Source organism: Populus alba, chromosome 18 (genome assembly GCF_005239225.2).
Source record: "Populus alba chromosome 18, ASM523922v2, whole genome shotgun sequence".
In the NCBI taxonomy this organism is placed as follows: domain Eukaryota; kingdom Viridiplantae; phylum Streptophyta; class Magnoliopsida; order Malpighiales; family Salicaceae; genus Populus; species Populus alba.
In genome coordinates, this window is record NC_133301.1 from 8,430,228 (window position 1) to 8,454,898 (window position 24,671).

At 30.2% G+C, this 24,671-nt stretch overlaps 2 protein-coding genes across 4 annotated transcripts; one reads left to right on the forward strand and one right to left on the reverse strand.

The window, feature by feature from the left end:
* Positions 1 to 4,338: 4,338 nt before the first annotated feature.
* LOC118054169 (glutathione hydrolase 3) lies at positions 4,339 to 7,884 on the reverse strand. Of its 3 annotated transcripts, none has more exons than XM_035065642.2 (7): positions 7,598 to 7,884; positions 6,755 to 7,095; positions 6,003 to 6,521; positions 5,513 to 5,754; positions 5,156 to 5,420; positions 4,859 to 4,996; positions 4,339 to 4,755 (listed from the first exon to the last, which is right to left on the reverse strand). In XM_035065642.2, the coding sequence occupies exons 1-7, from the start codon at positions 7,728 to 7,730 to the stop codon at positions 4,480 to 4,482; spliced, it is 1,914 nt and encodes a 637-aa protein (XP_034921533.1). In that variant the 5' UTR covers positions 7,731 to 7,884; the 3' UTR covers positions 4,339 to 4,479. The 3 variants fall into 3 exon arrangements, with proteins under 3 accessions (XP_034921533.1, XP_034921532.1, XP_073262449.1); XM_035065641.2 differs by having other exon boundaries at positions 5,156 to 5,423; XM_073406348.1 differs by lacking the exon at positions 7,598 to 7,884 and having other exon boundaries at positions 5,156 to 5,423; positions 6,003 to 6,484; positions 6,755 to 6,893.
* A 10,509-nt stretch (positions 7,885 to 18,393) lies between these two features.
* LOC118054170 (inositol oxygenase 2) lies at positions 18,394 to 20,718 on the forward strand. The gene is made up of 11 exons (XM_035065643.2): positions 18,394 to 18,576; positions 18,702 to 18,819; positions 18,924 to 19,005; positions 19,101 to 19,305; positions 19,396 to 19,455; positions 19,549 to 19,601; positions 19,712 to 19,834; positions 19,965 to 20,034; positions 20,147 to 20,225; positions 20,328 to 20,409; positions 20,500 to 20,718. The coding sequence occupies exons 1-11, from the start codon at positions 18,543 to 18,545 to the stop codon at positions 20,524 to 20,526; spliced, it is 933 nt and encodes a 310-aa protein (XP_034921534.1). The 5' UTR covers positions 18,394 to 18,542; the 3' UTR covers positions 20,527 to 20,718.
* The last annotated feature ends 3,953 nt before the right edge of the window (positions 20,719 to 24,671 follow it).

The following is a 24,671-nucleotide window of genomic DNA, read 5'->3' on the forward strand; positions in this document are numbered from 1 at the left end:
CAAAAACATTATATATATAAAAAAAATTACAATTAATAAAAATAATATTTTATTCTCATTCAATATTAGTAAGAAAATTATATAAAAATTTTGCATATCAGGCTAATACATAATTATCCATAATAAAAATGATAACATCATCATAAAAAAAAAATCCTAATCTTCTTAAAAATAATATCTTAATGTTTTGTTAGGAACACATTTTTTGAATTAAAGCCATGATAATTAAAATAAAATTTTGTTAAAAATTTCTTTAATCTAAACTCTATTTTTTTTTTATTAACGTGTCTATCCAAGCATGTTGCTTAATTGTAAGCACTATTTTTTAAAAATATAAACCTTTAATGTTCTCAAAAGCATGTTTAAAAAAAATTAAAATCAAGTAAAAATCTATTAAAAATTTAAAAAACAAAAATTTTATTTTCATCAAATATTAGGTGCATAATAATTAAAAAAGAAGCTGTTCACATTCCCATGAAGATCTACAATTTCATTTAGGAACCATTGTAAAAATAAATAATAATTTAAATATCATGTTAAGCATTTATTTTATAGTTTATTTTAATTAAAAAAATGAAAAAAAAATTCATAGAAAGGAGTCAGATATGTAGACCAAAGAGATGACCAAAATTCATGTGCAACTAGCCAAATAAAAGGAAGGCAATAAAAAGAAGGCTCGTGCTTATGGCCTTCCTTTTTTCTTTTGTCATCAGGCCAGGCAAAAGTTTTTTCAACGTACAAACGAATGCTAAGGAGAAATAATTGGAACCGAGTCATTTGTTCAAATTGATAATTTAAATAATATAATTAAATAATAATAATAATAATAATAAATAAACAAAAAAAAAAGTTTAAAAAACTCAATCTGAGCCAACCTGAATTATGAAACAACTCAATAATAAAAGGTAAAATTAAAAAAGACAAAAGAAAACCCAATTAAACCGGGTTAACTTTCAAACTTTGTAACTATGAACATAGAATTGCGATAATCTCATAAAAAATACAATAAAACAAGGTTGAATATCAATTCCTAATAAATCAAATGAGAACATGATAACTTAAAAAAAAAAAAAAAAAAGGTAAAGCTCAATCTTTAGCAAATAAAATGTTGACTGATCAAAATTTAAGAAAAAAAATATAATTTAAAAAGGTTAAAAAAATCGATTCGAGCCCACTCAGGTCAAGATGTAAAATTTTTGATCTAGTCGCGATACCCAGGTGAACGCATTCAAAAGCAAATTGAATAATATCTTGAAGCTCAATTATTAAAAAAAAAAAACTTAATGTTGAAAGGATAAAAATAAAAGATTTAATTTTTAAAAAAAAAAAAAAATATGAGTCAACTCGGGTTAACCCGCAAACCCTGCGATCATGAAAATCATGAAATCCTTGAATCGAGTTCAATAAAGAAGCTTAATTCCCAACTAATTTATTTTTGAAGAATGAAATCGTGAAAAAATATCAACTTATAAAACATGCCAAAGGAAAAAAGATAATAATAAAAAGAATGAATATCAAATTTGATTAAAAAAAGAAACCCAAGAAGGATAAAATTGTAAAATAAAATGATTTGGATAACCCAATTAATAGCTATAAAAAAGATAACAATAAAAAAATAAGGATCAAATTTAATACGAAAAAAAACCCTTGGAGGATAAAATTGTAAAAAACAATGATCGGGATAACCCAATTGAAAAAAAATAGAAAAAAAAAAGTGCAAAGGTTAATTTCCAATAAATCAAATTTTAAATGATGAAATTAAAATAATTAAATATTAAAAATGGTATAAAAAAATAAATCCACATTAACCTTTGAAATCAGTGATCTTGTTCTTGAACTGAGATTAATCTTATAGAACCAAAAAATAAATCTTAGTTAACTCGGGTTAATTTGCAAACCTCGTGATCATGGGCACAAAATCAAAATAACCCAATAGAAAAGAAAAGAGAAAAAAAATGTAGGAATACCAATTTTAAATAAATTAAATGTTGAAAGATAAAATTGAAATAATTTAATTTGAAAAAAGAACTTAAAAAAAAACCTCGTGATCATGGGCACAAGATGAAGATAACCCAATAGAAAATCAACTCGTATTAACCTTTAAAACTAGTAACTCTGGTCAAGAATCCAAAACTAATTCCATAGAAAGTAAACCCGTAAAAAATTAATAAAGCAAATCTAAAAGATGGTCATGTGTGTGTGTGTAACATTAGTTTTAAAAAGAAAATAAAAAAACTAATCCAGGTAAACTCTCTAAACCTGATCTAATTTCTAAAACTTGTAATTTGTGAAATCCTTGAATCAGGTGGGTTCAATCAAAAAGCTTAATTTCTAATTAATTTAATTTTGAAGGATGAAATTATATATAAAAAAAATAATTTGAAAAACTTGCCAAAAAAATATAGCATAAAAAGAATGAGGAAGAAATTTTTTTTAAAAAAAACAAAAAGCTTAAAAATGATCCCATATAAAAATAAACAATCAAAATAATATGAATCAAATTTGAAAGATGAAAAAAATAAAAGGGAAATGAAATTAAAAAACAATTGTAATTTTATAGCTTATAAAAAACAATAAAATAGTAATAAAAAAATTAAAAGATTAAAAATTAAAATGAGGTAAAATTAAAAAGTATTTATGATTTCATAGTTTATTCAGAATGAAAAAAAAAAAAGGGATAAATATGAAGAAAAAATAAATTATAGGAGCTAGTCTTTTTTTTTTTTGGAAAAAGAAAGCAAAGAAAAAAAAATTCTTCAAGTGAAAAAATAAAAAATAGGATCTAGTTTATAAAAAATAAAAAATAATAATAATAAATTTGAAAGATTAGAAATTAAAAAATATTTAATGATATCGTAGCTTATTTAAAAACAAAAAACAGGGATAAATATGAAGTTAAAATAAATTATAGGAGCTAGTTTATTTTGTTTTTTTTTTTTTTTTTTTTTTGGGGGGGGGGGGGGTGTCTCTAAAACTACGAATGGTTCACCCTGGAAGAATGCCGTGCCCTTCCTTGAAGGAGAAAATGTCCGCAAATGCCTCGCTCGCAACGCCCAACAGGTTTTTATTTTCTTCCAAAAGGAGAACCCCAAACATTGGATTTCATTTTATATTTGAATGGATTTCTTCAGGTCTGAGAGTTAATGTTATTGTTGCAGGAATATTTGAAACGGGACTGACTCATGTTTTCCTTCATAAGCCCTTGATATAAAAGTGTTCATTTGCAGCGCATCGCAGGTGCAAAATCATATACAGTCGCTACGCATCATTGTTTTCGTGGTGGGAGTAGACAATATAATGAAGTTTTTATCTTTTCAACTACACAGTGCTTCTTTTCTTTTAAGATCATAGCATGCTACTTATTACTCTCAACCTTCAGGTGCTTGAGTCTGGTAATCACTCAACATTTAAATTCTATGCCGTGAAATGAATTTCTTCCTTTTCATGATTATGGAGGGTAAAAAATAATGTCAATATTGGAGGAAATGGATTACTGGATTCACAAACGAACACTCTCAGGTTTGCAGATGTGTGTGATTCACAATTACAAACCCTGCGTGCGGGGTATTTATACTTAATCCACTGTCTTCACGCAAGTCTCCTTTCATTTAGTGTTCTTTGTTTCTGGCTATTGCAGAACGAGCTTGCAATTTTGAATTCATACAACTTTTAGTTGAGACCATGGACCTTGGCAATGCGGCAAGTCCTCTAATGCCAAGGATGATGTCTTTTTACCCCATGTTGAATCGATGATGGACTCATATTTGGCTTGTCATCTCTGTCGCCAAGGTTGTCTCTTGGTTTTCCTTTGTTACCCTCAGATAGAAGTTCACCTTATCTCTTTGTTTTAATTTGTTTCTCTTATCTACAATGTGAGCTAGAAATCTTGTTCCATTTAGAAAAAGCTCATTTCATGCTGTAAGAGATTGTCATGAATGGTTTGCATTGATGAGACAAACAACTCTACATTCTGAGCCCGATAATTAAACTGATGGACAAAACACCTTAAATGACTGGTCAGCTGCTATCGTTCTTTCTTGGATTCTTGATGAGTTAGCATTTTAGTTTATCCTGTTGTGTATTGTGAAGTAAGCTTGAACACAGACATTTCCCCTGATACATGAAAAACATTGTGTTGATTTTATTGTTGTGCCGGTGAAATACTCTGCTGTCTTCAACACAATTTGGTTTCCATACCTTAACCAAGTTCAACTCTTAAGCTCAAGTTCTCTGTGTGTAATGGCTGCACTGTAGTGTCCTTTGCTCTGTTCTGGAGGCATCCAATTCCCCAAGGTGAAGAAGGATTTTTAAGTTGCAGTATCATCAGCCAACATCAAATTTGCTAAGAAAATATACATTTTTTTTAGAGTTACGCATAAATTGCCTAATCTTCTACAGAATTGTAATGTTTCACGGCTGTATTTCCTGCCAGTTGGCTACATTTCTCTAGGAAATTTCAATTAGAGAAAAACTGACAGATCAAATTGCTGCAGGCCTGCCATCTTTTCTTGGATCGCTCACTGCTGTGAGTGTTCCATGGAATATTTGGGCATTTACAGAATCTCTCGAGTTTTCGCTGGCCACGTCGATAGGGCTTTGGAGGGTTTGAACAACAAGCTGGACAATAGCTCCCCCTGCCTGAGCCAGCAACTGATGACCCCTTTCCTCCAAGAAAGCTTTTCTGTCCCCTGCAAGTTCTATGTGCTTGCCATCTATTACTGTCCAGTTTTCGTACAACACAGTATTGGGTATTAACTGCTCAAAATCAGATCACATCAAATGTCCAAGTATTAGACGGCATATCATATTACCCAGAGAGAAGATAAACATGAATCGACTGTTGAAGCAAGTTTCCTACCTTGTGATAGACCCTTGGACTCTCAACTGCAGTTAAAGGTTCCATCCTCAAGACAAAATGATTAAGAAAGACTTGTATCACCGCTGGAATGATGAAAAGTCCGCCACTACCACCCATGACCCCAGCTAGCTGATTGTCCTGTGGAGTTTACAAAAGTGAGATTACTCGAAGTTAGAGAGGATTTATGAAATTGATGACGATACATCTGATTCAAGACCAATGAGGTCGAAACTATTGCTGTTGAGCTGCACGAATTTCTAGCTTGATAGAGAGTAATAGATATATATAAAGCCAAACCTTGGTGACAATAATAGGAGTCATGGAAGATAAAGGTCTCTTGTTGGGTTCGATAAAATTTGCAGGAGCAGGAGGGAGCATGTCAGGAGTTATCTCTGTGGGTGCTGAGAAATCACCCATCTCATTGTTGAGCAAAATTCCAGTAGAGGGCGAGAGAACTCCAGCTCCAAAACCATAATTTATTGTTGTTGTCATTGATACAGCATTTCGCTCTGCATCCACAACGCAAAAGTGGCTGGTTCCATGATCTCTAAGCTGACTCCACCTACTAATTAAGGTCTGGAATCTTTAGAATCATGACACAGTGACAATGATACCAGTAAAGCTTTATTTATAATCAGTAGCAAGTAGACATACCTTTCCATATTCATGTAATATTCTGGAGGGAATGTGGTATTGTCCACTATCATTTTCTGTATTTTATCTGCGTAAGATTGGGAAAGCATTTGGGACATATATTTGGCTGTGTTTACAAAAGCAGGGTCCCCCAAGTTCATTCGAACGGCAAACATGTGCTTCATCGCTTCAATCATGCGATGAAGACCAAGATTTCCCACTGCAGCTTTAGAACTTCCATAACTATTTAGGATGTTTAAGACCTGTTTTGCATCAGAATTTAGAGAAATCCAATCCACATAATTCAAAAGCTTCACAACCATGAACAGTATTGTAGTCAGAGTAAAATGAAATATCCGTATCCTGAAGTCAGCTTGCTAAGTAGCCCTAGTTTTGTTGGACATCAGTCCTTCAAAGCAAGAGCAGAACAGCCAAAAGATCACTTGATTTTACAGAACAAAATGCTTGATTGACACAAATATGCATTCATAAGTGATAAAATATAACCCACCAGAGACATTCCAAGTGTTCCACTTGAAGGTGGTGGCATTCCATATATAGTGTAGCCCGCTACGTTAGCAGCTAAGGCATCCATTATATCCACCCTGTAATTCTTTAGATCTTCCATCGTTAGAATCCCACCAGCATCTCTGACATCTTTCACAAATTTCTCACCGACAGTGCCATTATAAAAGGCTTGTGGGCCTTGTTCTGCGACTGCTTCCAGGCTTTGGGCTAGCTCCACATTAGAGCATTTATCACCAGCTTGTAACAACCTCCCATTCGGAGCAAACACTTGCTGCAACCCAGGATCATTCATGATTTTTTCGGCACATTTAGCAATGGAGGATGCAAGATAGGGAGCAACAACAAAACCATCCCTGGCAAGTTTTATGGCAGGTTGGAATAGAGTCCTCCAATTCAAACGCCCATGTTGCAGCCAAGCTTCATGGAGGCCAGCAATCTCACCGGGAACTCCCATGGACAGGGCACCTGAATACTTGTTATTCAAGTTGTTTGCATACATATTCTATTCATGGAAAAATACACCATAAAAGATGAATAAGCAGAGCTTCAAAATGGGCAATGAACGTGCAATCCTGGTAAACAAAATATAAAAAAAAATAGATGGAAGAAAATTCTAGTTGATTTTCTTTATTTTTTTTCCCTGATGGATAGGATCTAGCGGATTTACTGGGACAAAGTGTGATATAGAAAAGCTAGCAAGTACTGATATTTTAGGTGAAAGAGAAGACTTTGAACCTGTGAGGCTGCCCCGGGAGCAGTTTCTCTCATGTCATAAGCTTGAGTTTTAGAAGTGGATGAAGACCTGACAATCATGAAAGCTCCACCTCCTATTCCACTTCCCACTGGATTGACAACACCAACGCACAAAGCAGTTGACACTGCAGCATCAACAGCATGCCCACCTTGTCTAAGCATTGATGCACCGATTTCAGAACACCGAGCATCATCAGCAGCAACAACACCTTGTTCTGACTCGACAATTTCAGCATTGTTAATTTCAATCCTCTCACTGTAGTTTTTTCCTCCTCTCAGTACCCAACAAGTGAAGTGGGCTCCAAAAGTTAGCAGGCCTACAGCTGTAGTGCAAACAGTATGCTTAGGTAGCATTAACTTGGGTAATTATAGCATTTTCATGAACACTAGAAATGATAATCTGAACGTTTTGCATCTTATAGGAAAGGCATACAGTCGTGCTCCAACAAATAATTAAAATATGAGATAAAAATTAACAGATCTTGACAGAAACTGATGAGGAAATGGTGAGAACAAAAACATAGCACTTGCAATATTTTCCCAAATGAATGATTCTTTATAATTAAACGTGGATAATAACTTATCCTGTGAATCCCAGAACAACTATCTTGTTTTGGCTCTGCTAATCTTATTAAACACGCTGTTAGATGGAGGATTGGACTTGGCACAAATTACTGGACGGAGTGGGTTCCAACGATCCTGGAAACCCCACAGAACATGGAAGGAATTCTGAACAACTGTCATATATATATATATATATATATATGGAAGGAACAAAAAACCAAACATAGAGAGGGAGAGAGGGAGAGAGAGAGAGGTTAGTACTTGTAATAATGGTTACGGAGGCAAGAAAGAAGCACAAAGCTTTGCGACTCCAATTCTTCTTGCCATACATATGATAATTTGTTGATGAGACATCAGTGCCCAAGAGCGGAGCTACGGTGCTCTGTCGCCCCATGATGCCTCCCTTCAACCTTCAACAACAAAGACAGTCTAAGAGAAAGAGAAGGTATTATTACCTGATAAGCTGTCAGTGTTGGTTAGGTGTCTTGATGTACTCGTGCTGGTTGAACAAGAGACCTTTCTGTATTCATGTGTTAGGCTGTGAGGAATCTTTTGTTGATAGGTGAATATATATATATATATATATATATATATATATATATATTATTATATTTTTTTTTTTTTTTCTCTTTTTTTTTTTGACATTCTAATTCATGACTATTAATAAAATATTTTTTAATTTTTTACGATAAAGTGAACAGAAAGGGAGAAAAAAGAAATGAATTGGGTTGCTATTTGATGCAGATTCATATGTGTACGAGATTAAATAAGATTTTCTTAGGAATTCAGTTTCTTCCTTCAAACTTTTTCATGATATGACTAATCTGAATAGAATCTGCATTATCATTTTCTAGGATCCTTAATTTTGTCTTTTTTCAAGTCTTCAATGTTTTATTAAGTTTTTTGGGTTTTTTTCTTGGAATTTCAAGTACTTTTAGATTTTAAAAAAATAATAATATGCATAGATCAATTAATTCCATAAAAAAATTAAGTGATTTTTTTAAAGACACATTTAATTGACGATAATTGAAAAAATTGGTAGACGATAAAAAAAAAAAAAAAAAAAAAAAAAAAGATAATTCATGCGGTAGATTGTTAAAAATTAAAAAAGTTTTGGCAAATGAATAATACAATTATCCACAAATTAACTATTTAATGCCTGTTTGATAACACTGTGCATAGTATTTTTATAAAAGTATTTTTTAATTAAAAATTTATCTAAATAATTTTTATATTTTTATTTTATTTTTATATTAGCACATTAAAATTATAAAAAAATATATATAAAAAATCAATTTAATGTTATTTTCATATAAAAATTAATTTAAAAATACTTTTAAAAATAAATTTTATCGAATGTAGCGTTAACCGGAGCATGTAAACCATTGAAGCAAATTATAAAGAGTATAGCTCAACTGAATCAGACTCTAAATTTGCTACCTAAAGGTTACCAGTTCGAATCTCACAAACCTTAAAGCTATTAGAGAGCTTACATAGTTGTTAATTTTAGAACCTGTAAAATTAATTAAGTATATATAAGTTGGTCTGAATATCTACATTAATCAAAAACAAATTCATCAAAGCAACGTTTTTTTTTTTTTTTTTTTAAATGATGATAAGAGCTTTCCAATTTAGCCACGGCAGGCGAATTACAAAACGGTCAATTTTGCATTTTGGGAGTAGAAGGTAGAAACCGGCTAATTCTAAATCCACACGGAAGAGCAAGTATTATTATTATTTTGTTACATCATCCTAAACGATAGTTGCTTTGAAAAATGAACATAATTGTACCAAAACAATTAAAAAATGTCGTAAAAGGTGACGCCAAATAAATAGACCTCCACAAATTCAAAGTAGAATAATGCACGCAAAATAATTGAAAAGTATAATGATGGTTTAGTATTATTTGTAGTTTCCGAGGTTTCTTTTTCCAATTTAAAAAAACAAAACAAAAAAACTAACTATTACTATTTTTAAAATTTATAATTGTGTGTGTCTATACATACATATATCTATATATTTTCTATCCTTAATGAAACTCATTCTTCAGAAAATTACACTATCAAGTGACGCAATTTATATATTTCTTTTAAAAATCAAATGCAATAATTATATTCCTTAAAGTTTTTTTGTTATTTTTTTCCAGTTTAGGTCCTTAAAATAAAAAATTTTAATTAAATTCCAGCCAATAATTTTTTTAAAATATTAATTAATCTAATTAAATATGATTTTATGCCTAGGTGTAAAAAATTTCTTGCGACTTCAATATTTTAAAACAAGTAAGAAAGATTTAAAAGATTTATAATTTAGATAATTAAAAGAGATAGTGCATGCTATCAGAGAAACGACCCAAAAACAAACAAAACACTATGAAATGAACATTTCATACTTATATTTAATCAATTAATTTAATTTAACTCAAAAACAATAATCCTTTTAAAAAGCTAAATTCAACAAAGGTTTAAAAAATAAACTCAAGGTACCCATGTTATTTTCATAACAACTAAAAAATCTCATAAAAAAAAAAAATTATTGGAGGATGAAATAAAAAAAAAACTTAAAAAATAAAATAAAAAAGCAAGCTCAGATGAACCTCTTAAACCCAAACTAATCTCTCAAACCTATAATCCATTAAATTCTAGATTGGAGTTGAAATAAGAAGCTCAACATTTGATCAATTTAGTGTTAAGGATGAAATCAATTAATTTATTTTAATTAAAAAACAAAATTCCTTTTAAAAAAACTAAATTTAAAAATGACCGAAAAAAATAAAGGCAAAATATGTTATTTTCAAAACAACTAAAAAATCCCATAGAAAGCGAAAACGAATGTTGGACAATGAAACCAAAAACAATACGCTGAAAAAAAAGAGGAAAAACCCAAGAAAACTTGGGTGAACCTTGCAAACCCAGATTAATCTCTCAAACTCGCAACTTGTTAAACTTTAAAATCGGCCCAACCAAGAAGCTAAATACCCGAGTAAATAAATATTGAAAAATGAAATCATAAAAATATAAATTTTCAATGTAAAAAAATAGCAAAACAAAAAAAGAATCAAATTTGATAGGCAAAAGAACTCAAGAAGGATGAAATTGCAAAAAAATAAAATTAAAAACCATCATAAATAAAACAAATCACAATTAAAATAATAAAGACTAAATTTGACATATGAAAAAACCGTGGGGGTAGAATTGAGAAAAAAATTCTAATTTCATAAATCATCCAAAAAAAAAATAGTAATAAGAAAATAAAATTGAAAGGTTGTTTTGAAAGTTTGGAAACTAACATGAAAATCAATGAGAGAGGGAAAAAAAGCCACACACACTAAACCATAAACAAGTAAACGACACAAGCCATTTAAGCATGGAGGGGTCATTGAGACGCTTTGGTCGCTTCCTCAATAGCAGGCTTTTGGCCACCAGATGATGCCGCATGCGCTGTCCAAAGCCTATGGCTGCTATTCACACCCCTAATGAAACGTGAGAATGAAAAAATAATTAAATTTAAAAGACTAAAGTGTACCCCTATACTGAAGGATAAAGTTTTAAAATTTAAAGGGCAATGAAGTAATTTAATTTTTTAAAATTATTCCTTTTTTTTTTATCTTGTAACCAAGGTTAGATTAGTAATTTTACAATTTAAAAAGAAAAAAAAAAACTATAGACCCCTAGAGCTATTCTAAACAAATGTGTAAAGACCTTCTTTCCCCATCTAATTCATCAATGACTTTTTGAACATTGTAAAAAGATTATTCTACCCTTCATACAAGGTTTAATGATTTTGGAGTGAAGGTTAAAATCATCATTTCACTATTATAATACATAATAAACTTGCTCATATGCTATAATGAAAAACCAAGACTAAATGATTTATGTGTTGAGATACTTTTTTAAAAAGGATTTTAGGTTTCTTTAATAAACTAAGACTATATAATCCATAATGATTTTTACTTCTTTTTGTGTTGTTTGGTCCTTAATCCTTATCTCTTTCTATAACCAAGTCCTTATATTTTTTTTTTTGGGTAATTAAACCCCTAATCATTTTGTTTTAATTTGTGAATTGCATTGATCAATCTTGTGATTTGTTTTCTTATTATGTTGATGTGATGTGCATGAGATTTATGTGATTTATAAAATCAAATCAATTAAAATACTCTTAATTGACAAATTTAGTTGAAGTTACATAATCTTGCTTGACATGTCAAAAGGGCTCTATGATCTTTATATGCATTGTATATGATATGTGGGATATTTGATTTTTGGGGTTTATAAGAGCAATAAAAAATATATTAATTTTACTTTCAAATAAAAAGCTTTCAAGGAAGTGTTTGGTTAATGTTGAAGCTCGCAATCTACTAGCTTTTTGTATTTGTTAAAATTAAAATAACTAGCAAAATTGATATGTTATTTGCTAAAATAATAATAACTAGAAAAATTGATATGTTATTTGCTAAAATAATCTTTATGCTTATTTTTGTTTTATTTTTATCGGTGTCACTGATTATTTCTTCTTACAAATTTAACTATAAAGTTGAGATTATGCTTTGAGCTCAATGCTAGTTTGTTACAAACCACAAGTCACCCAAGTGTTTGACCCCTAACGATAATCTACTCAAATTACCAGTGAGAAATCTCTTAAACCCTTTTAGGAGAAAAAGACTGTTATACCTTTTAGTGCTACCTCTTTTCTTTTCTGTTTTTCAGGTGTTCTGTACTATTTATTGTTATATTTTTCATAAAATAAAAGATATGATATTCTATTTATAGGGAAACATAGAAACCTTATAAATAGAAAAATATCAATTTTCTTATTGAATAATATAATATATTATTTCAGGATAATTTTATAAATTTATTCAATCAATTCCCTCCTTGATTTTTTCTAGGTCTATAATTATAATTCCCAATATAAATGATATTCTAGTCCTTAATTTTTAAAACTTATTTACAATCAAGTCACACTTAATTAATCATCTCATTTTATTTGTTGACCAATGATTCTTATATGTGTGACTCATTAGGTTCCTTAATAAATTGACCTTAATATAAATCACAATCCTAAATAAAATAAGATTAAATAAATTAAACAAATTAATTTATTATCAATTCAATAATTGATTGATTTATATTTGAATATCAAGTACAATGTCTTTCAACTTTTCAAGATTCCCTTAAATATTAAGAAACTCATTAATGGTTTAACTTAATATTTTAGTGACTAGTTTTTTAGTGTAATTATTATTTCTTTATCAATAATGTTCCAATTTAAACATTATTGCATCCAAGTGTTTTTGTTGTCTTTCTTATGTTGTTGTTATCTATATTAGTTGATATCAGAGCCCAATGATTACTATTGCTTAGTTGTTGTTAAATAACCATGCCTAGAAAAGATAATAAAATAAGACATGCTTATATAAAAAGGGATGAGAAATTTTCTCCTTGAAAAATAGACATTTATAAACTAGTGATAAAAGATATATAGAGATAAATGACTAAATTGACCCATTAGTTAGTAAGGGTAAGGAACATGGATGAACATGATGGAGAGAGTGATTACAAATCTATAACCATCTTTAAAACTTATATTAGAAACACTAGTGGAGGAGACAATCTCTTAATTAGAATATGTATCATCGAGATTTAAGTTAAAATAAATCTTTTTGAGTTTGCAAGAACCTTGCATGCAAATGAGTTTATTGATTGGTTGAATGAATTAAATAGGTTATTTTAGTATAAAAAAGTCCCAAAGCTAATAAGAATGAAGATAACGCCATTAAATTAAAGGGGTAAGTTTTTGTATGGTTAGGGCAATTGCAGAGGTATCGAGAAAGATGGAGTATACTGAAACTTGGTAATTGAAAGATGATGAAGAATCTTTTTTTTTTTTCGACTACACTTAAACTTTGTATCAACAACTTCATACATAGAGAGAAGATAGGAGGATTGTTGATAAATACGCTTATGATTTATACAATTGGTTACTAGGAATGATTTGTTAAAAATGAAAAAGAAGTTGTTTTTTATGTATCTAAGCGAATTATAAGAATTGTTTTAGGATATGATGTGTTTGAAGTCTTTGTGGATAGTTTTAGAAAACTATTAGTGAGCTTTGATTATAAAGCAACAAGTTACCAATAAATAATAGGTCACTTAGGCAACTAACAAAGATGGCTTTTGATCTAGCTAGAATACTATGAGGTGCGCACTAGAAAATAAAAATTGTAAATTTATAAATTAGCAGCTAAAAAGACTTTAGGTCAAATATCTACATTTGGCTTTAAATTTTAGTGTGTTCAGATAAGGTGAGTAAGGGCATCGATTTTCTAAGTGTTGTAAGCTAAAGAGTTATCAAAGTAAAAGTTTATTGTTAAAAGAACTTGACAAGGAGATAGATGATCCTATTTATAATGATTCAAGCGGTCATGAGAAGGTTTAACAAGGTGATGATGATGCTAATTTAGTCATTTAAAATAGCTTACTTACTTCTAGGGTGATTCGGGTAAGGATTGATTATACATTAGCCTTTTTCATTCAGCTTATAACGTCAAGAACAAGATATATAAGATGATGATTGACAACGAAAACTATGAAAACATGATGTCAGACTAGGTAACAGAGAAGTTGTTGCTCTAGATAGAAAAACATCTCGGGCTCTATAAGCTAAATTGGTTGGATTGAGACAGTAAAGTAATCATGGATAAAAGTTGTCTTGTTATGATTACTATAGGCAAGAGATATTTTGATAGTGTTTGGTGTAATGTGATTTATATGAATGCATCTCATTTATCCTCAAATAGGCATAGAAATATGACATAAATATCATTCATGATAGGCAACATAACATGTACATCCTCAATATAAAAGGAAATCGCATGGTGTTAGCACATTAAAAAAAAAAAAGGAAAGTTGTCAAGGTTGAACCAAGAAAGGATAATAATTTATTGTTTTTAACCTAATTTATAAGAAGGAAAAGAAGGAGCATCTGGAGGATCAAAATAATGTCAAAAAGGGTATGGTGTGGAACAAGCCATTTGTGACTATAAATGGTTCTGTAAGGATTGAGAGGGTTTTGAAAATTGATTCTTGACCTATTTTATTTGATTTTTGTAACAGTTTAATGTTAATGTGTTTGAGATAATGAAGGACAATGGGCAATAACACTGTTTTTAATGGTCAACAATAATGATAGCATTATCAATTAGATGGCCAAAACTCGAGAATGAGTTCTTTTCAACACAAAAGGATGATGCAGATGGTTATGTTAAGTTAGTTATGGATATGTCATAACTGGACTATGTGGATAGCTTTGAAGGAAAATTTATGGACTGATGGGATAGGGCTAAGCCCAAGAAAAAGTCTGAGTTATGTAGATTGATTGGCTTAATAAAAGCTTCCATAACTTTCAATTAAACTTAGATGGTGCTTAAATTTAGCCAGGAGACTTTACAAGACTAGTTTAATAGGGGGTCAGCTTGTTGTAACCAGCTGAAGTTCGAGAGACCTCCAAATTAGGCCTGTATGGTGTTATTTGAGCTAGTTTTGTTATTTTTCATCTTTATTTTTCAATTTCCTAGTTTGATTAGGAATTTTATCGGTTTTTCCTGTATTTTTAAATTTCTTAGTTTTTTTGTCGGTTTTTAGATTTATTTAAGAAGTTTTAAGCTTCTTAAAGATATAGACTACTTGAAGAAAAAAAATTCAATAATAAAATTTTTAATTAAAGTTTTTAAGTGATGTCATATTTGATATAATTATAAATTGGTTGTTCATTTTATTTTTCTTGGATTGTTTCTATTTATATAAGCAAGTCTATATAGTTAGGCTTTAAAGTAACTTGGTAATATAAAAGAAAAATGAGCTATTAAAATTTTATTACATTGAACCACATGGATCTTTAGTTAATTTGGGTTGGATTGAATACTCCAATAGGAATTGCTAAATATTATAAAATAATAATATCAACCTAAGAATTTAAATTATTAAGTGAAGTTGATTGAATAATTACAATATTATTTTTTTACAAATTTCATTAGCTTGTGTTTAACTTAAATAGGGTGATAAGATATGAATTCCTCATTTGGTCTTTAAATATTCAATATTATCTTAAAAACCCATTCCAATCTCAAAAATTAAACCACTGGTTAATTAAAATCTAATGAATTATTGTATATTCTCGAACACAAATACGCATGGAACTCAAGACATGACGTTTGTGTGCGTATCAAACATTCAGTAATGGATAGGCGGCAGATATTCTACGAGCTGGATCTACATGGCTACGAGGCTTCATATCTCTACATGCGCTTCACATCATGTGGTAGGGGTATATATTGTGCATGGACCGTCCCTTCATCTATGTAATCGAAAATCGAATTTAATTGTATATCTTTTTTTTTTTATTTTTTTATTAATAATGTGAATATTCGGACTCGGACTATTATATGTATCTTAATTAATTTCACGAATTTTAAAATTAATAACTATAAAAACCTTTAATGATTTGAGAAAAATTTAAAATTAATAACTATAAAAATCTTTTCTAATTCTAAAATGGCTAACGTATAATAATTAAAAAATAAATTAAAATTCAAATTAATTAAGTTACTTTTACCTTTTTACGATGTTAATGCAGAATGCTCGACGAGATTCTCTATTGGAAAGTGAACCATACGCCATGCATAGTGACCAGCACTAATAGGTGCTTTGCTTATAACATTTATCAAACTGTTTTATTAAAATAATGTTTAGAATTATGGTAATGATTATTTTTTTAAAATATATTTTTTTAATATATTAAAATTATTTTTTATTTATTTTTTAAAAAATTATTTTTGAAATCAGTACATCAAAATAATTAAAAAATATTAATTTAAAATAAAAAAATATTTAAAAACACAAAAATAAACAAACCAATTTTAATGCTAGCTCTGCTTACCGCGAGATTGATTGGCCACGGTCCACCAACAAAAAGAAAATTATCTACTACATTCTTGCTTTAATTTTTTATTTGTTACATCTTCTTCACAACTGGATGCTTGCGGGTGCTGGTACTTTGTGCAGTGTGCGCAGACCTATGGGAATAATGCTCATCAATTGCATGCAATCATCATCCATGCTTGTGAATTGTGATTTTGACTTTTAAGGCCTTTTGCCCTTTAATTGGCTACTTTCAAGAATTAAAGTCAGTATGGTGGCATGCAAGCTGTACCGATTTCGAATTTATTATTATGATTTGAACACTGGAAAAAAAAAAAAAAAAAAAAAAACGTGTTGACGCAAATGCACATGTCCTTCTGTCCTTCCTAATAAATTCGGTGCTTCATATGCTATAAATGATAAATAGTGGAAGCAAAATGTGGATATCACTTCCTATGTGTTTTTTTTTAGAATGCGATAATAATTATATTTTAAAGTATTTTTTATTTAAAAATATATTAAAATAAAATTTATTTAATTTTAAAAAATTAATTTTGACATCAATATATTAAAATATTATAAAAATACAAAAAAATATATTTTTTAATATTTTTAAAACACAAGAATAAATCCAACTGCTATATTTTAACATATATCTGCCGGGCTGGCTTCCCTCGGTTAGCAACTTGCGTATTCCAGCCAACGAGACAATTCCAATAAAAAGTTACTGCTGCGTTACATAACAAGCAAATGGCTTGATGACGTGGCCCAATCTGGACCGTCTGCTCCTTCCTCCCACTCCTCTACTGCGCGTCGAGGGGTGGTTCGATCCGGGTTGCTCGCAGGTCAGCCGTTGATCTCAAGCAACATCATTATAAAAAAAACCGGGGTATTTTTTAAAGTCAAAGAGCTCTCGTTGTGGCATGACTAGATGCTGCGTCAGTGGACCCTGAAACCGAGCTGTGTATAGCGAAATAAGATATGATATCCACGCAAAGCTGACTCAGGGAGTAGCCACCAAATTGCCCCTATTATTATATAGTTTTAGGTTTCGAGCCCTCGCTGTATTTACTACAAACTCTTATCCTTGCATGCAAATAAGCAAAGTTTGAGAGGAAACATGGAGGCATGCACGGCCAAATTCAGAAGATTTATCAAAAGAGATATTTACAGCTCAGAACACAAGTCTTAATTAGCTATTTTCTTTTGTGGTAGTAAAAATGCTGCGTTTTCCATTAAAAAACTGATGGATTGTTGAAGAATCATGTTATGTTGTTAGCTAGTCATGTATGTTTCTTTGTTTACAAAATTAAAAACAATATACGAAGATTAGAGGAAAAATAAAAAAGTCAAGAAGATTCATGCGATTTATTATTAGATATAAACTTGATAATTAGAGGGATGAAAAAAATATAGGTCATTGATCAGTTACATGAACAAATAGAAAAGAACCCTGATGAAGTGTATCTCAACTGATTAGATTTTAAGCTTTGCTCTTTAAAATCATCAGTTCGAGTCTTACAAATATCAGGAGTACTGAAAACTTACATGGTCATTAACTTTAGAGCTCGTAGAATTAGTCGAGATACTTGCAAGTGAATCCAAATACCCACATTAATAAAAACAAAAATAATTAAAAAAGTCACTAATATAAACCAATATACCTTACTCATATCAAACAAGAATACATAACCATTTTGATACATCAAATTGAATTCAACTAACTTATGCTTGCTATGTTACCATATAAGGTAATTTTATATTACTATTACAGAAAAAAAAAACTCATATTAAATTATTATATTAATAAATTTTCTAATAAAATTAGTATTTAATTAATACCGATAAAATATTTTTTAAGAGTGCTATGCAACATTCTAGTTGTGATAAAAGACTATAGCAAAACAATAGACAATGACAAAACAATAGAAAGAAATCACTACAAATACCTCATTAATAACAAATATATTTGATAAAGCCATGGTGATGTTGTTATTGTTAAAATACACGCGCACGAAGGGGATGTGGAATTCATTTTGTGATAGGCTTGAACTATCTTGGACCGCTTCTCTCGGATTTTAAGAAGACTGAGTTAGGTAGATTTTCAATTGAGGACTCCAAATCTTCCAATTCTCAGGCAAGGACACTTGGTGCTGCTATAAAAGCCCCTCCAGCAGCAATCACCTGTGTCACATTCAATTCCAATCCCTTGAGTTCAGGCATCCTTCTTCCTTCTATTCTCTGCTCTTCCCTTCTTCTTTCTGGTTCTTTGCTAATCATTCGCCGGCAACATGACTATCCTCATTCCCCAACCTCAGCTAAGCGGTACCAAACAATTCTTGCTTCTTCTTCTTCTTCTTCTTTTCCTTGAATTTATTGTTGGGTTGCATGAATATAAAAGTGTTTCAGAAGTATTTTTATTTATATTATTGTGGTGTGATTACAAGCAGAGGGCCATATAGACGATTATGATGCCAAGGAGTTGGTATTAGATGGTGGGTTTGTGGTTCCAAATAAAGCTGAAGCATTCGATGCGCCAGAGATCAATTCATTTGGCAACTCCTTCAGGTTTCTCCTATTTTTCTCAATCTTGTTAAAAGAAATGAAGTTCTCTCTCTCTCTCTCTCTCTTAATTAGGTATGCAATTAATGGTGACGACAAATATGCTGCAGGGATTATAATGCAGAGAATGAAAGGCAAAAGACCGTGGAGGAATTCTACCGACAACAGCACATTAACCAATCATACGATTATGTAAGGAGATTTTAAAAAACATGGCGTACTAGTGGTAAAAGGTATAGCATACGAGGTTTGGATTTGACGTCATGCAAATGAATTAATTGATCCAGGTGATGAAGATGCGAGAAGAGTATGGGAAGCTTGACAAGGCTGTTATGAGCATCTGGGAATGCTGTGAGCTCCTGAATGATGTAGTAGATGATAGCGATCCGGACCTGGATGAACCTCAAATTCAACACTTGCTGCAATCAGCTGAAGCCATCAGGAAAGACTATCCCAATGAGGATTGGTTGCACTTGACTGCTCTTATCCACGGTATATATATATACCCTTCCCAAAATCCCTGCTCTGTGCTAATCGAAGTGGTTTTAGATCTTTAATCATTCTTTCTTGGTGTGGTCTCAGATCTTGGAAAGGTTCTTCTTCTTCCACAGTTTGGACAGCTTCCTCAATGGGCTGTTGTTGGTGAGCAACGTGTTTTGGCCATATACATGAACAACCGGTTTTGTTTTTTAATTTACACTTCCTTGAATGCTCAATTCAAGTTTTATGTTTCAGGAGATACATTCCCTCTTGGCTGTGCATTCGACGAATCCAACGTTCATCACAAGGTATTTCTGCTCCTCAACATTTCCGGAAATAATCTTAGCGCATATAGTAATTGTAGCTGTAAACATTAATCCAGTTAGACACTGCTCACCTTTTTTATTTCTCGGTGCAGTATTTCACGGACAACCCTGATTTCAAGAATCCTGCGTACAGCACAAAGAATGGAATATACGAGGAAGGCTGCGGGCTGGACAATGTGGTGATCTCATGGGGGCATGACGACTACATGTACTTGGTATTTGTTTTTCCCTCTCAAACCCCTACAAAACCTTAAGTATCATGAGACGTTTTCAAGCACCATAACAATGGCGGCTGCCTTCGTTAAATCCTGATCTCTCTTCTAATTACTAATCTTTAAACATTAGGTGGCCAAGGAAAATGGAACCACTTTACCACACGCTGCATTGTTCATTATCCGATATCACTCCCTCTATCGTAAGTGCTATGATCTCCCTTCCCTGTTTATGTTTCATGCAACCAGTCGTGAATTAATACTGATCTGACCATGAATCCATTAATTAACGTAAGGATTTCTTGCGCGATGTAGCTTTACACAAGGCAGGAGCATATAAGCATCTGATGAACAAGGAAGATGAGGAGGATTTGAAGTGGCTCAACATATTCAAGTATATGTGCTTCATTTGATTCACCGCTTTGCATTGATTCTCATTTCTCATTGATTCACCATAATCTTAACTTAATTCTCGGACGTTGCGAATGATTTGCAGCAAATATGACCTTTACAGCAAGAGCAAAGTTCTTGTCGATGTTGATGAAGTCAAGCCATACTATCAATCTCTGATCAAGAAGGTGAGTTTTTTTCCTTCTCGGGCTAGTTTTCTAAATTTCTTAACTTTGCTGGTAGCGTTAATCTTATATATTTAAATAATTTCGTTGCAGTATTTCACGGAAAAGCTCAGATGGTGAACGATGACGTGGATTAAGTGTACATCATGGAAAAGGCAGGCTGACATTGATGGGCATAATGCATCGGGATTGTTTGCTCTTCACTTTACATTTGAATATCACTATTGAAGCAAACACTTGTTTTATATATTTATTGTTATAAAAAAGTTTGTCTGAGAATGGAAATAAATAAAGAAATATTTATAAATATTATTCTTAAAGTGTTTATATATATATATATATATATATATGGTGGTGGGGCCTGTGAAGGGGACAGATGTATTTAATGTTTTGAGATCTAAGCCTCTATATTTGAACGAGTGTGGAATATAATTTTTTAGCTTAGCAAGAGGCCAAAGAATAACTTGACAGTGAATCAGCCGTGCTTTAAACATATCATAAATACATATCTCGGCTAGAAAGCAGACGCTTCGCCTGAAAACAAACACGGCTCAAGATATTTACAATAAAAATTTTGTTATTGAGTTTTTTTTCTTTTCAAATTTTAATGAGATCATATTTTTTTTTAATTATATCTTTTTATTTTACTTATTTATTTCTCTGAATATAAATTACACACTCAAACGCTTTTCGCTTCTACAAAAATACTTTAAAATAATATTAATTCTGATTGTTTTTTTACCATCCTCAAATCCATGATATTAAAAGTTATAAGAAACCACGCGCTAGAAGAAAAGGAGTTTTTACTGACAAGGATTAGTGACGAAACAATTTTTGTCGCAGTGACAATTGTCTGTCGCTAATTACAGATAGATGGGCTATGGAAAGGATACTATCACTACTGAGCTCATGAGAAATGTATGCCTCCCAATTCCTTGAAAGAAGCTCCCTAATATCAACAAGAATGGCTCTATCACTAATTAGTAATTACTCGTGGACTTGTAGGTGAGGATTAAAAACTAATCTTTATCTGTAATTTCATCTAATATATTTTAAAATTTTATTTCTAATTTTAAAAATCAATAAAAAAATCCTTTTTTTATAAAAAGATAAAATAATTATTTTTATTAGTGATTCCATCAATAAATAAAATTCCCTCCATTTTTTTTTTAATTTGAAGCTAGACAAAATTCCCCTCTCAAAAAATTATTTCATTGTCAATTTTTGTGACCAATCAAAATTTTCAAATTACTGTAAAAAATTATTTCATCGTCAATTTGGTGGCTAATTCAAATTTTGCCAGAAAATTACTTTTCCTCCCTTCCAAAAAAATTTTCTTTCCCTCAAATTTTCATCTATATATATATATCTTCACTCTCACTCCCTTTTCCCCCATTACTTCCTCACACTCTCTTTTCATTAAAGAATTCTAAAAAGACGTGGGAAAGCACTGTAGCTTCCCCACCTCTTTTAATTATTATCTTATATATAATAATAACTATTATTATATATAATAATTATAATTATATATTATATATTATAATTAAGTAATATACTAAAACGCGTAGCTTTTTTACTGTAGCTAAAGCTTCTTTTTTTACAGTTTTTTCTTCTATGGTATTTTTTTTTTTTGGGCATTGTAGCTTCCCCACGCTTTTTTTAATTATAATTATATATAATAATTATTATATTATTATAATTATATTATTATATTATAATTAAGTAATATACTAAAACACGTAGCTTTTTTACTGTAGCTGAATTGTTTTTTTTTTGCATTTTTTTCTTCTGTTGCATTTTTTTTTGTTTTTGGACACTGTAGTTTTCCCACGCCTTTTAATTATACTTATATATAATAATAATTATTTATTATTATTATATACAATTTTATTATTCTAATAATTATTATATAATTATATTATTATATTATAATTAAGTAATATACTAAAAACGCGTAGCTTTTTTACTGTAGCTAAAGCTTTTTTTTTTTTGGCAATTTTTTCTTTTTCTTTTTTCTTTTTTGCTTTGCTTTTGTTTTTTAAAATGTTTTTTCACTACAACAACTTTTTTTTCTTTTTGTTTTTTTACTTTTTTTTTAATGCGTGGGTTTTTCAGTGTAGCAAGTTTTTTTTTTTTCCTCGCTTTTGTTTCTTTTTTTTTTTCATATAATTAAGTAATATACTAAAAACGCGTAACTTTTCACTGTACTAAAGCTTTTTTTTTTTGTTTTTTCTTTTGTGGCATTTTTTTTTGTTTTGGTTTTTTTTTGTAGTAGTTTTTCCTTTTTTTTTCTTTTTTTTTTCACATGTGTTTTTTTTAAAGCATGGGTTTTTCATTGTAGCAGCTTTGTTTTTTTTTTTCCTCGCTTTTGTTTCTTCTGTTTTTTACATATAATATATCACTATGCACACAGTGAAACACTTGACTTTTTTTTTTGTTTTGCCCATGGGTTTTTTTATTTGCTTTTTTCTGTGTTTTTTTTCTTTAATGATTTTTTTTGTTTTAATTTAGTTTGTTAATGTGAAAAAAAAAATTAATTTAGTTATCATACTTTCATTACACGGATCTTGGTTTTTTATATATATTAAGCTGGTTGAGAACTTAGCTTTGTAGCTTTTAAAAAAAAAAAAATACTATGGATTACTACAGTGTTTCCCTTACATGATTTTTGTTTGGCTGCAGTGTTTCCCCCACATGTTTATTTTTTTAAATTATCTTTGTTAAATTTATTTTTTTTAATATTGAGTTAGTTGAAAATTTAGCTTTAGCTTTAGCTTTCCCACGTTTTTTTCATTATAATTATTATTATATTGTATTATATTATATGACTGTTTTTTCTTTTTAATTTTTTTTAATGAATTGTTTTTGTTTGATTTAGTTTGTTAATGTTAAATTTTTTTTTTTATTTAGTTATCATATTTTCATGATATAAATCTCGGGTTTGATGGGTTAACCTGATTTGACGAGTTATTTTTTTCATTTAGTTTAGTTTGTTAAAGTTAATTTTCTTTCTATTTGATTATCAGACTTTCATGACATGTATCCTAGGCTTGACATGTTAACTTGGTTTGATGGGTTAACCCGGTTAATTCTGGGTAAAACCCGTTATTTTTTTTTTCTATTTAGTTATCAAACTTTCATGACACAAATCCTAGGTTTTACGGGATAACCTAGTTTAAAGAGTTAACCCAATTAATTCAATTTCTTTTTTCTTTTTCTTCATTAGTTTTTTCTTTTTTGTTGATTTTTTTTCTTTGTTTTTTTTAATTGATCTATTAAATTATTACACTTTTATAACACGACCTTATAGCCAGACCCACATCCAATATTCTTGGGTCCGGTGTTATAGTCAGTCTCACTTAAACTTGGATCATGCGAGTTTAATTTTATTATTAATATTATAAATATTACTCTTAGGTCAGACGTGACAGCCAAAGCCAAGATTCTTAGGTATAACTTTGCACAAAAAACCCAAGATTTTAAATTTTTTATTTTTTTTAATATTTTTTATATACAAAAAAAATGACTTGCGGCATCGCGCGGGTATCAAAGCTAGTTCACTATAACACCCAACTCTTATTTTCTTCATATCATGTTTCTCTTTCTATTTTCTCTTCATATGTCTGAATCAAATCAACCATCCTTTTATAATTTTTTTCTCAATTCACATTTTTTGACATCATTACTTTCTCTCTTTATAGTTTTTTTGTTTACTCTTCTTTTTCTTTTTCTCCTTTTTAACTGTTTTCTTTTCTCTTATTTCTTGTATTCCATCTTTAAGGGCTTTTTTTATTTCCACCCAAAACCTCAATGGACCAATCTACGTGGAAGCTGTATATTGATGGGTCTTCCCGCATATAGAGACGTGGGGCTGAAATTATTATGGTGAGGCAAATAAATTTTTTATATATATATTTTGATTAATTTTACAGTAAGTTAATGATTATATAAATTTTAGTGATGCTGAAATTTAAAAAAATATAAATTTATAATTTTTTAAAAAAATAAATCTAAATTATAATTAGTTAAACTACATTTTAATATTAATTATTCTCCACTGAATTTTTAGTCGTATGGGTTTTGGTTTTAATTATTCTCCTCCTACAATGTAACGGAGCTTGAAGCTCTCCTGGTACTATCCAAATATCTCAATGTTTATCCTCTTAAGATACACAATGGCTCTCAATTTATTATGGGATAATACGAAGGCGAATGAGCTCTCTATGATTAAATCCCAGCGAAGAACACTCTTTCACCTTGTCAAT